The sequence below is a fragment of the Dipodomys merriami genome, unplaced genomic scaffold, assembly GCF_024711535.1.
Source record: "Dipodomys merriami isolate MVZ:Mamm:240054 unplaced genomic scaffold, mDipMer1.0.p SCAF_12, whole genome shotgun sequence".
Taxonomy (NCBI): domain Eukaryota; kingdom Metazoa; phylum Chordata; class Mammalia; order Rodentia; family Heteromyidae; genus Dipodomys; species Dipodomys merriami.
The window spans coordinates 38638569-38650425 of NW_027202493.1; the positions used below are offsets into that span (position 1 = coordinate 38638569).

Consider the following 11857-nt stretch of genomic DNA (forward strand, 5'->3'; position numbering starts at 1 on the left):
CCCCTTTTTTTTTTTTGCTTTAGTTTATTTTTCAGCTAGGGTCTCATACTTTTGTCTGGGGCCTAACCTCAAACCACAATCCTCAACCTCCTTCTCAACTACGATTTCAGGCATGCACCACCACCCCAGCCCAAAAGACTCTTTATAACCTCCATACTAAGGTCCCCTCTAGCATACTCCACCCCCATTCCATTAGCCCCTCTCTGGTCAGATATCAGGAGATACAAGGCTGTAGACAGGTCTCAGAATTCCCTAACCCCACTCTGGGAGATTCTCTTCCCCCACAAATCTATCAGCACCCTGTGTGCCCCATCTGCTCCCCTTCAGTCCCCACCAGACACCTCCAGATGAAGGATCCTGGAGCTAGTTGTTAGGAAGAGGCTCCAGGGTGGGAGGGAGGCAAAGAAGAGAGCCGCCTGGTCAGAGTCTGGAGATTGATGGGCTCTGCTCTGTGCCGGCCAGTGGAGGACCAGAGCCGGGCAGTGATGTACAGCTGCCTGCCAGGGGGAGGCCAGCCTGATGCCTAATCAGATCAGACACCCTCTCCTAAGTCTCCTCATTCCTCCACTGCCCCCGCCCAGCTCTCTGCTCCCACCCCTGCTTCCCGGCTCCACCCCACCCAAGCTCTCCAGCTGCCCCAGCTGACTTCATAAATAGCCCTTGCAGGAGGTGGGCACCTTGGCTAATTGAATCAGTGCCCAGGAGGCAGAAGGCAGGATGCTGGTTAGCATCACAGCTGAAAGGTGGTGGCAGCAACAGCTGAGCAGAGTCATCAGGAGGAACCCGAGCACGCAGAGAGGCCCAAGCAATCTGGACCTTCATAGAAGCTAAACTCCATGGTGAGAGTTTCCAGGGGGTTTTACCCTCACTGTAAGCTTGGGATCATAGGAGTAGGCTTATACAGACCTCTCCCTCTCTCTCTCTCTCTCTCTCTCTCTCTCTCTCTCTCTCTCTCTCTCTCTCTCTCTCTCTCTCTCTCTCTCTCTCTCTCTCTCTCTCTCCCTCTCCCTCTCCCTCTCTCTTTCCCTCCGTCCCTCCCTCTCTCTCTCTCTTTCTCTCTCTCTCTCTTTCACACACACACACACACACACACACACACACACACACATACACACACACACAGCTTATACACACTGGGGAAAAAATGCAAAGGCAAGCAAGAGAGGCAGAGAAGAAGAGAAACAGGAAGAGTGGGCATGGGGGTAATATACCTGTATTCCAAGTACTTGGGAGGCTGGGGTAGGAGGCTCTCAGGTTTGAGGCCAGCCTCTGCTACATAGCAAGCAGCATGAGCTACTGTTACCCAATGAGAGCTTATTGCAAACATACAACAAAAGAAACAGGAAGAACAATACAGCATGCTTGTGTACATGTTAGCAGTCTGCGAGTCTGGTGTGTCCTCTCTAGGCTGGGCACCTGTTTTCAATAATGTTCTTAAGCTGTCCCAATCTACCCCACACACTCCCTGGCTAGCAATGGCCTTAGTCAATGATGAGTTGCACATAAATCCAATCCCATGAGATTATAACAGAGCTGAAAAATTCCTACTGCTGGTATTTTACTATTCCCTTTGTATATTTAGATATATTTAAGTACATAAATACTATTGTGTTACAATTGCCTGCAGTTTTCAGAACAGGGACAAGCTACACAGGTTTGTGGTCTAGGAGTAGTAAGATGCCACTCATATGCAAAGTATATGTTACATATGCATATATGTAACACATTGCATGTATCAATCCTCATTGTGGAGTAGGTAGAATCATGAAAATATGAAAATTACAGGCTCATGCCTGTAATTCTAGCTACTCAGGAGGCTGAGATCTGAGGACCATGGTTCAAAGCCAGCCCGGGCAGGAAATTTCGTGAGACTCTTATCTCCAATAAACCACCAGAAAACGAGAAGTGGTTCTGTGGCTCAAATGGCAGAGCATGCACCTTGAGCTGAAGAGCACAGGGACAGTGCCCTAGCCTAGAGTTCAAGCCCCATGCCCACCAACAACAATAAAAAAAAAAAGCAAGAGAGAGAGAGAGAGAGAGAGAGAGAGAATGCCTAATTATGACTTTCTCAGCACATGTTTCCATTGTTAGGCAACATGTGACTGTTATTAGCAGACAAAAACACTTTATACATGTCCTGGTCACAACTAAGAGATCCTTTCTGGTTGGAATGTTCCCCTTGCCCTGCCCCTTTAAGGTGAGTCTGTGTCCTTACCTATGAGCCTGTTCCTGCCACTGGTTGGCCTGGAATCCTTCAAGGAACCTCACATCTAACATGTGTCAGCCAGAAGCAGGTGCTCTGTCAAACTAGACTTCACATCCACCCACCAGTGAAGACTTCCTGCATTCCATAACGTGCTGCTGCGGGCTCTAGGAGGTGGGCCCAGACCTGTGAAATCCCTGAAACCCCAGGTTGTAGGGGGATGAGGTGGGGAGGGGTGGCTAGAATGTGGGAAGTGCTCTGCTGTATTTGCTGAATGAAGAAATGACCTGTGTGCCTGTTGTAAGGGACAGAGATGCAGCTGAGGCTGGCTGCGTGGCTCAGACGGTTTTCTGCAGATGTCCAGCTCACTGGATCAGGTCTTTTGAGGGGGCCCTGAAGGCCTGATCAGCGTTTCCCCAACAACCCTCTAAAGACTTTCATTACCCCTCCCAACTTCCCCAAACACTCTACTTCCCCTGCTGGACAGCCTTTGCTCCACCTTTCCCCAGAACAACTGTCCACCACTTCCTCTTTTCAAGCCATGATGACCGAGAGTGGAACAACCAGAGTCTTGGGGCTTGAAGGTGGCAAGGGGTGGCAGGAGCAGGGTTCAGCTTAGGATCCCACTGCTTGAAGTCATTTTCACACTCCCAGAATGGGATCCTGGCAGTCTGCAGAGGCTCTAAAACACAGATTGCTCATACTACTCTCCAACCCCTTCGGGTAGCAAAGCCCACCTACCCCCTTCCCCCTCTGAACCAGGCCCCACCACTCAGCACTGCTAAACCCCTGGTGGCCTTTTCCATAGACTTACACTGCCCCCTGCTGGGCTGATCCTGGATGACTACCTCAGGTTCCACCTGAGGAATTAGCCAAGGCGCCAAACCTCCCCCACACACCCACCCCTCACACCTTTCCCAAACTCCCCTCTCCCCCACCCCACACCACCACCACCAATTCCTTGAAGGTATTTTGCTTCCCAGCTCTCATGAATCCTGATATTTGGATTGGAAAACCCCACACCTACCATGCTCAAATTACTTCAATAAATAGGACAACCATGGTATATGGCAAAACCTAAGTGGCCACACAGCTGGGGGCTCTGAAGTTCCTCCAGGCCTATGCTAGCTGGGCATGCCACCATCATCGTAACATCAGCATTTCAGGAACTATATTCCCCTTAGTCTCAAACCTGAGTCTCTGGAAACCCACCTTCTCTTAAACGATTCCATGCTCGAAGGAGCTACTATGGTCTTCTCCGAGTCTCTTCCCTTCAGTCTCCTTCTTTACCTACACCTGCCACCCAAATTCTAACTTCCACTGGGCTGTGGAGTTATTTTCCTAAGCTCTGCTCCTATGAGATTCCCTGTTTCAAAGCCTTTGGCCAGGCCTCCACCACGCTGTGCAACCTCAGAGGAGTTGTGGTGTAGTAGCGCATCATGAGTTGAAATGAAGAAGAAGAAGAAGAAGAAGAAGAAGGAGGAGGAGGAGGAGGAGGAGGAGGAGGAGGAGGAGGAGGAGGAGGAGGAGGAGGAGGAGGAGGAGGAAGAGGAGGAGGAGGAGGAGGAAGACGACGAGGAGGAGGAGGAAGACGACGAGGAGGAGGAGGAGGAGGAAAAAAAGAAGAGGAAAAAGAAGAAGAAGAAGAAGAAGAAGAAGAAGAAGAAGAAGAAGAAGAAGAAGAAGAAGAAGAAGAAGAAGAAGAAGAAGAAGAAGAAGAGGAGGAGGAGGAGGAGGAGGAGGAGGAGGAGGAGGAGGAGGAGGAGGAGGAAGAAGAGGAAGAGGAGGAGAAAGAGGAGGAAGAAGAGGAGGAGGAGGAGGAAGAAGAGGAAGAGGAGGAGGAGGAGGAGGAGGAGGAAGAAGAAGAAGAAGAAGAAGAAGAAGAAGAAGAAGAAGAAGAAGAAGAAGAAGAAGAAGAAGAAGAAGAAGAAGAAGAAGAAGAAGAAGAAGAAGAAGGAGAAGGAGAAGAAGGTGGTAACACAGCCAAGCACTAGTGGCTCACACCTGGAATCCTAGCTACTCAGGAAGCTAAGATCTGAGGATTGATCACTAGTCAAATCAGCCTAGGAAGAAAAATCTATAAGGCACTTTCCTCTAATTAACCAGCAAAAAGCTAATAGTGGAGATATGGCTCAAGTAGTAGAAAGCCAGCCTTGAGTGAAAAAGCCCCCCCACACACACACACACACAGACCACAAAATAACATAACACACCAATTGAGGGTGCACCGGGTTGCAGCTCACTGCTACTTCTCAGCCTTGAGAAGGAATCACAATTACACCTAGAGAAAAGGACAAAATGCAAAGTGTGCGTCTTCTGATGCCTGCTTCCATTCATATCATCACCAAGTCAAAATCATCAGTGAAACCATGGTAAATCAGGGACTGTCTGCAGATTACGATGCCTTCTTTCTACTCAGTGCAGAATTACTTTCCACTGCCATAGTTCCATTCAGATAATTTGTCCCAGAATGCAATCTTCATACTCCCCTCGAGCTCCATCAAAATCCTCTTCACCCCACTTAAATATCACCTTTAAGATGCAACTTTTCTTGGTCTTCTAACAGAGTTGCCTCCTTGGAAGCCCAGAGCTGTTTTACCTCTGTGACATTTACGTCCCCTTCTCAGGACAAACCTCTGTGCCACCTCTGCCTTTCTGAGCTGTGCACACCTTGAGGCCAGAGTAGTATACAGTTTTATACACATGGCACTCCGCAATTGCCTGGCTGATAACAAGTGTGTATGGATATTCTTTGCCATAAGCACAAGTTTCAATGACGAGAGAGATGTGGACACAAAAAGCCTATGGGAAAACCAAGCCCAAAAACCTGGGGAGAATTACAGCTACTCCATCAGGTTACAAAGAGTCCCAAAGTAAGGAGAGCTGGTCACAGGCCATCTAACTGGTGAATCTCCTTCCTAATGCACATGAGGCTTCATAAATACCCCCAATTCTTAAACCAGGCATCAGTGAGTGTAATCCTGTAATCCTGTAATCTCAGGAGCTGAGATCTGAGGATCACTTTTCAAAGCCAGCAGGACAGAAAACTCCAAGAGATTCTTATCTACAATAAACCACTCAGAAAACCGGAAGTAGTGCTGTGGCCAAGTGGTAGAGCACTTGCCTTAAGCTGAAGAGCTGAGGTACAGTGCCCAGGTCCAGAGTTCAAGCCCCATGACTGACAAAATAAAATAAAATAAAATAAATAACCCCAATTCTTTCTTTTCCAGGAGTCTGGTATTTTTTTTTAATCTCTAACTATGCCTCCTCCCACCAGTTTTCTAGTATTGCTCCTGTCTTAGCAAAGTGTATGGCATTCGTGAACATTGTCATGGTTTGAACATGTCCCTCGATTTCCATGTGCTAGACAATCTCAAAATTGATATGGATATGTAATATTAGTGGGGAGGGGGGGCTTTGGAAGATGAACAACTGGATCTGGAGGACTATGAATTCTGATGCTCAGCCCCCAGGCTAAGCCCAGGGAAAACCATGACACTAGACAAGCAAAGGTGGTCATTTGGAAATTCATCCCAACCCACAGTACTAGAGCCACACAGAAATAGTTCAGACATGTTTTAATGCTGCAGAGAAACTTGAAGTCACAAAAAGCTGCGGCCACCCTCGTGGGTGCCTAGAGCAAGGCTGTCCCAGCAGAAGGGACATCATCAGTAAGCAGGAGGCCTGGCCGAGTCAGGGAACCAGGGTAGAGAGGAGGATGGGGGGTGGAAGAGGAGGAAGTGGAAAGACAGGAGAAGTAAGTAGGGTGGGTCTCTAGAGACTGCTCTTCCGGTTCTGGGCTGGTGACTCACCAGTGGGCCTTGGGCCCCAGAAGGGACAGAGGGAGGGGCCTCCAGTGCACTGACCAGGAGGATTCAGCAGCAGAAGCTGGAAAAGGAGGCAGCCATCCCTCCACTTCCCCAGCTTGATGCTCCACTCCCTGGGGTACGCTTCAGCGTGGCACCCCGTCACTTTGGACCTTTCTTAAGTACAACATTGTCATACTCCATTCCCTGCGGCCAGCCAGAGACAGAAGACTCCTGCTGGAGGACACCGGGGTTGCCATCGGCCGGGGCCTGCCTGCTCCACACCTCCCCCCGGGGCTCCCGTGGGCTGTTGTGCAGGGACAGGGCACCCAGGCCCTCGGGCTCATCATATATGTGTTCGTGTGGGAAAGCCACGGGCTCCTCAATGCTGTCGTACAGTGGGTCGGCCCCACGTGGGGCAGTGCCTGCCAGGATGCCCCTGAAGTTCTTCTCCAGGGAGCGGGCCACTGCATCAAAGGGCACTGCATACTCCCCCTCAGGCCCCCGGGGCTGTGTTGTGCAGGGCGAAGGAGAGGGCAGTGAGTCGTGGGGGCAAGAATAGGGGCTCTCTGGCTGGGGTAGTTTGGCAGGCACCACGGGCACTGTGGCTGGCGGAGGTGCAAGCGCAGGAGGGGGGGCATTCTTCTGCGCATCAATGGCCTCTTCCAGGGCCTGGAAGATCTCATTGCCTTGGCGGGTTTCAAACTCAAAGTTGCCTTCGCCAGAGAGGCACCGCCGGCCGGCCTCAAAGGAAAAAGTTACCTGTGAAGGAGAGGAAAGAGATTGTTTGGGTGGGGGGTGTTGTATTTTTGTTGTTGTTGTTTTGTTTTTGTTTTTGTCAGTCATGGGGCTTGACCTCAGGGCCTGGGCGCTATCTCTCAGCTCTTCAGCTCAAGGCTGGTGCTCTACCACTTGAGCCACAAGTACCACTTACAGTTTTCAGGTGGTTAACTGGAGATAAGAGTCTACTTTGAACCACGATCCTCAGATCCCAGCCTCTTGAGCAGCTAGGATTACAGGTGTGAGCCACTGGTGCCCAGCCATAGTTTTTGTTTGTTCGAAGCTTTTTGTTTGTTTGGTTTTGGTTGGTTTGTTTCCAGGGGCTTGAACTCTGGGCCTGGGCACTATCCCAGAGCTTTTGTGCTCAGGGTTAACACTCTACCACTTGAGCCACAGCATCACTTCCTGGAAAATCTCATGGATTTTCCTGCCTGAGCTGGCTTTGAAGCTCGTGATCCTCAGGTATCGGCCTCCTGAGTAGCTAGGATTACAGGCATAAGCCATCAGTGCCAGACAGGAAAAAGATTATTGGATGATATAGGGTATTATTGCTCACTCTATCCCCAAATATATATGGGTCCAGCCTCCCTCCACCAGACTCTCTGAACCTGCTCCTCAGCTTTTTGTCCCTCTTGCCCTTTGTTACTCTTCCTTCTCCCCTCTCCCTCCTAATCAACCACGTGCCCCTGGCTTGCATTCCCACTCCCTCCCTGAGGTTCCTTCCAGGGCTCCTCCTTCTTGACTTCCTCTCTACCTTTTCTTCCTCCTCCTCCTCCTCCTCCTCCTCCTCCTCCTCCTCCTCCTCCTCCTCCTCCCCCTCTTCCCCCCCCCTCCTCCTCCTCCTCCTCCTCCTCCTCCTCCTCCTCCTCCTCCCCCCCCCCTCCTCCTCCTCCTCCTCCTCCTCCTCCTCGTCCTTTCCTTTCTTCTTTCAGAGCGGATCCTTTCTCTCCACTGTCCAACACAGCCCCTCACTCACCTTGTCCCTCCCAAAGCGCCGCAGGAACCTGTAGGGCCAGTCGTACAGCTGGGAGCCAGGCTCTGGGCCACCCCACAGCTCCAGGGCACTCTCTCCAGCCGCGAGAGTATAGGACCCTCGGAGCCCACAGCGCTCGCTGGCTTCTGTGGGTCTTATGGTCACAGCAAATTTCTTAGGGAAGGCCCCTGGGGAGGAGAGGAAAGAGGAGGCAGCTAGCAGGAAACAGCTGGTCTTCCTCCACATTGCCCTGTTTTAAAGAATCATGCAGAAAGCTGGGTAGGCACTGGCGGCTCACACATATAACCTTAGCTCCTCAAGAGGCTGAGATCTGAGGACCTCAATTCAAAGTCACCCCAGGCAGGAGAGCCCATGAGACTCTTATTTCCAATGAGCCACCAAAAAGCCAAAAATGGAGTTGTGGTTCAAATGGTAGACTGCTAGCCTAGACCCAAAAAGTTGAGGGACAAGTACTCAGGTCCTGAGTTCAAGCCCCAATACTGACAGAAAAAAAATTTTTTTTTAAATAAAAATGCTAGGGGCTGGGAAGATGGCTCAGTGGTAGAGCGCTTGCCTTGCATGCAAGAGGCCCTGGGTTCGATTCCTCAGTACCACATAAACAAAAAGAAAAAAGCCGGAAGTGGCGCTGTGGCTCAAGTGGTAGAGCGCTAGCCTTGAGCTGAAGAGCTGAGGGACAGCGCCCAAGCCCAGAGTTCAGGCCTACGACTGGACCCAAAAAATAAAATAAAATAAAATAAACATGCTAGAAGTTCTCTGGGAAGACTGTGATCTATGTCCCCATCACCCCTGCCTGGGTGTGAAAGGCTGGGCTGCTGGGCATCAGGCCACTCCCCCAAGTGTCAGGTATCCCCACCCCCTCCCTAGCAAGCCATCACTCCGCCTCAGGCCCACATCCTTCCTGCTACTGTTGCCAGAGTCTCAGCCCGGCCTTCTCCACCTCATCTCTCTCAGAAGCAGCTACATCCCTAGTCCCTCTGAGAAATCTGCACGTGAAGTCTAGCATTGCCTGCCCTCCCACTGCTTCTGTCTGTGGGTACAGCTTCTCCATTGTCCCCTCCACCCAGTGCAGAGGGCACAGAGGCCACAAGAGCAAAGACGGCCTGGCCAGCCAACAGCTCTCCTGCACAGCCAGGCCCACCCAAGCCCAGACAGAAAGCAATTCTTTTTTTTCATGCAGTTGTTCCCTTCCCACTGGGAGAGAGTCACAAGCAATACCTTCAGCTAGGTCTTCAGCCTCACCCTCTCCCACCACCAGGGCAAGGTGGGTGAGCCTAGGGCGGAAGCCAGCAGGAGACACTGATAAGGGAGTTCCATTGGGTCAGAAAGCCACAAGACAGGAAGACTTGGCCAGCAGGGCTGCCCTACACCTCCACCCAACCACACACCAGAGAGAAGCCCTGCAGTCCCCACCCCTCACCTGTAGCTGAGCTGCCATACAATTCATTCTCCTCCATGCAGGGCCTGCCACTCATCCCCTCCGGGCCCGGTGACTCCCTCCTCTGCGCCTGGGGAGGAGTTCCTATTGGTGGTGTCACCACCAATACCCACCCCAAGACCCCTGTCTGAGGCACACTCACTCAGGCTGCTGGGCCTGACTGGGGTCATCCACCAAGTAGGCAACCAGCATCCTGACTGTGGCTCTTTTCATTTAATTTTAATTTAATTTTATTTTGTCAGTCATGGGGCGTGAACTCTGGGCCTGGGCGCTGTCCCTCAGCTCTTCAGCTCAAGGCGAGCACTCTACCACTTGAACCACAGAGCCACTTCTGGTTTTCTGGTGGTTTATTGGAGATAAGAGTCTCACAGACTTTTCCTGGCTTTGAACCTTGATCCTCAGATCTCAGCCTCTTGAGTGGCTAGGATTACAGGCATAGCCACTGGCGCCTGGCACTGTGACTCTTTTTACTACCTCCCCACAGGAAGTACCGAAGGCTGTCCTCCTGTGAACACTTCCCTGCCCTCCCTACACCCTGGACTACTCACAGGGAAGACTAGGCGGCAAATGGCCTGCATCCAGTCCTCACGCTCCGCAGTGGGGGCTGCCAGCAGGTACAGACGCTCCTTGGTCTCCAGGATGAAGGTACTGGTGTCCCGGGGGCTGCTGGCCTCCCCACTGGCCTCAGCCACCCGCAGGCAGTCACTGAGTCGGAGAACCCTGCGGGTGGTCTCTCCTCGACGGGACTTCTCTGGACCATCTTGGAGCTCCAATCGAGCCAGGGAGCATCCAGACTCTCCATACAGCACAGCCATAAACCGGCGCCACTTCTAAGCCCAGGCACGGGAGATACAGGTCAAGAAGAAGCCACCCAGTGATGGAGAGAGAGGGTGACTGACTAAAGGGGAACAGAGGAACCATGAGGGAGGGACAGGGATGATGGGGATGGGGAGAGAAAGGCAATGATCACGGCAGAGCTGGGGAGACAGGGATAACAAAGATTGTAGGACTTAGAAGATCAGTCATGAGCCCAAGAAGGAAGAGGAAGAAAGGAGGGAAAGAAGGAAGGAAGGAAGGAAGACCTGGCAGATAGGTCTGAGGAGAAAAGCCAGAGTCACAGAAACCCAGAGGAGTGAGAACAGACAGACAGTCTAGACAAGAGGCCTCCTTCTCATTCGGTGAGAAGACCTGAAGAAAGTCCTAGCTCCAGGAACATCCCTCCATCCTCCCGAACCGTTGGGCCTCACCTTTGACAAGTTGGGGGTTTTGGGGGACAGACACTGACTCAGAGTTGGGAGGGAGGGAAGGGGCCTGGATGTAGGCAGAGGCGGGGGAGGGTACTTCCTCAATTCAAAAAGGCCAGGGAAGGAGGAGACGGGATGTAAAGGGGGAAACAAACCACCATCATCATCCCTGATTACCTCCCTAACTCAGCCCTCCCAAATTGTCCCAAAGAGAGACCCCCCTCTCAGTTCAAGACAACAAGAAATTAAGTCAGCACCTCCTTCCTCCCCTCCCCCTCCCACTCCACCCTAGGACAAACAGCCCTTAGCAATAGAACCCAATTCCTGGCCTAGTTTGAGGGCCAAATATCTGTAAGGAAGAAGCCATCCCAAGGTTCTCGTCTAACTTGCAAGAAGACATGGTCCCACACACAAGCATTCCAGGGCATAAAAATCCCCCTTCCCCCCAGGAATCTCTCCCCTCAGCTAAGAGCTCTGCCCAGCCCAGCCCAGTCCTGTTGTGCCCACCTTGCCGAAAGTCTGCTGCTGCTGAAGGTACAGGAAACCCTGCTTCACCGCCACCTCCTCCATCCTGACCATGGCCCCCTGGGTTCCAGCTCTCCCCTGCTCTCTCTCTCCTCTCTCTTCTCAGCTTGTGTTCCCCCTTCTCTCAAGTTCATTTCCTCTCTGCCTAGAGTTTTCTGCACTACTCTAGTCTGCTCCATGACGACAGGCTGATAGGCTCTGTGGTTTCTTGCTTTTTTGTGTGCGTAGTTATTTTTTTTTCTTTTCAGTTATGAGTTTCATGTTCAAGCTTCCTGTGTTTCCAGTGAGCAACACAATTTCCAAAATGCCAAATTCCAGTGCTTGGATGAGCAGCAATGCAAGTACAAAATGTTGGTGTGGGAAATGGATGACCCATGGGAACAAAGACCCAGAAGCCAGGTTAGGCAATAAAACCAGTAGCACAAGGCCTTGTGCTCAAGCTGGGTATCAGAGCAGGACAGAGCTCAGACAGCCCTGAGGACCCAACCCCCACAACCTAATCATTAAAAACAGGATCCAAGCCACGTGTACATGGCTCATGCTTATAATTCTAGCTACTCAGGAGGCTGAGATCTGAGGATCAAAGCTCCACCCTGAGTAGGAAAGTCCAATTAACCACCAAAAAGCTGGAAGTAGGGGTATGGTTCAAGTGGTAGAGGGCCAGTCTTGAGTGGAAAAGCTACAGAAAAACACCCAGTAAATTTAAGTCCCAGTATTGTTATTAAAAAAACAAAACAAAAAACAAGATCAGAAAGGTCCTTCAAGGCCAATTGGAACACAGGTCTCTAAATTCAGTAAGAACTAAACCACAGCCCAGTGCTGGTGGCTCATGCCTGTAATCCTAGTTACTCCAGAGGCTGAGATATGAGG

General features: G+C 51.3%; 1 protein-coding gene across 2 annotated transcripts; it reads right to left on the minus strand.

The window, feature by feature from the left end:
• Positions 1–5777: 5777 nt before the first annotated feature.
• On the minus strand, positions 5778–11385 carry Dok2 (docking protein 2). 2 transcript variants are annotated; one of them, XM_070016585.1, is made up of 5 exons: positions 10970–11385; positions 9767–10048; positions 9201–9282; positions 7766–7950; positions 5778–6771 (listed from the first exon to the last, which is right to left on the minus strand). In XM_070016585.1, the coding sequence occupies exons 1-5, from the start codon at positions 11039–11041 to the stop codon at positions 6172–6174; spliced, it is 1221 nt and encodes a 406-aa protein (XP_069872686.1). In that variant the 5' UTR covers positions 11042–11385; the 3' UTR covers positions 5778–6171. The 2 variants fall into 2 exon arrangements, with proteins under 2 accessions (XP_069872686.1, XP_069872685.1); XM_070016584.1 differs by having other exon boundaries at positions 9201–9288; positions 10970–11381.
• Between the last annotated feature and the right edge of the window lie 472 nt (positions 11386–11857).

What these genes read in the sequence shown, in the direction of transcription:
- Dok2 (XM_070016584.1), bottom strand. Translation starts at nt 11,041, where the DNA reads ATGGTCAGGATGGAGGAGGTGGCGGTGAAGCAGGGTTTCCTGTACCTT. An exon ending in AGCAGCAGACTTTCGGCAAG is followed by an intron (nt 10,049 to 10,969) that starts GTGGGCACAACA and finishes GCCTGGGCTTAG; the next exon opens with AAGTGGCGCCGGTTTATGGC. An exon ending in GTATGGCAGCTCAGCTACAG is followed by an intron (nt 7,951 to 9,200) that starts GTGAGGGGTGGG and finishes TCTCCTCCCCAG; the next exon opens with GGGCCTTCCCTAAGAAATTT.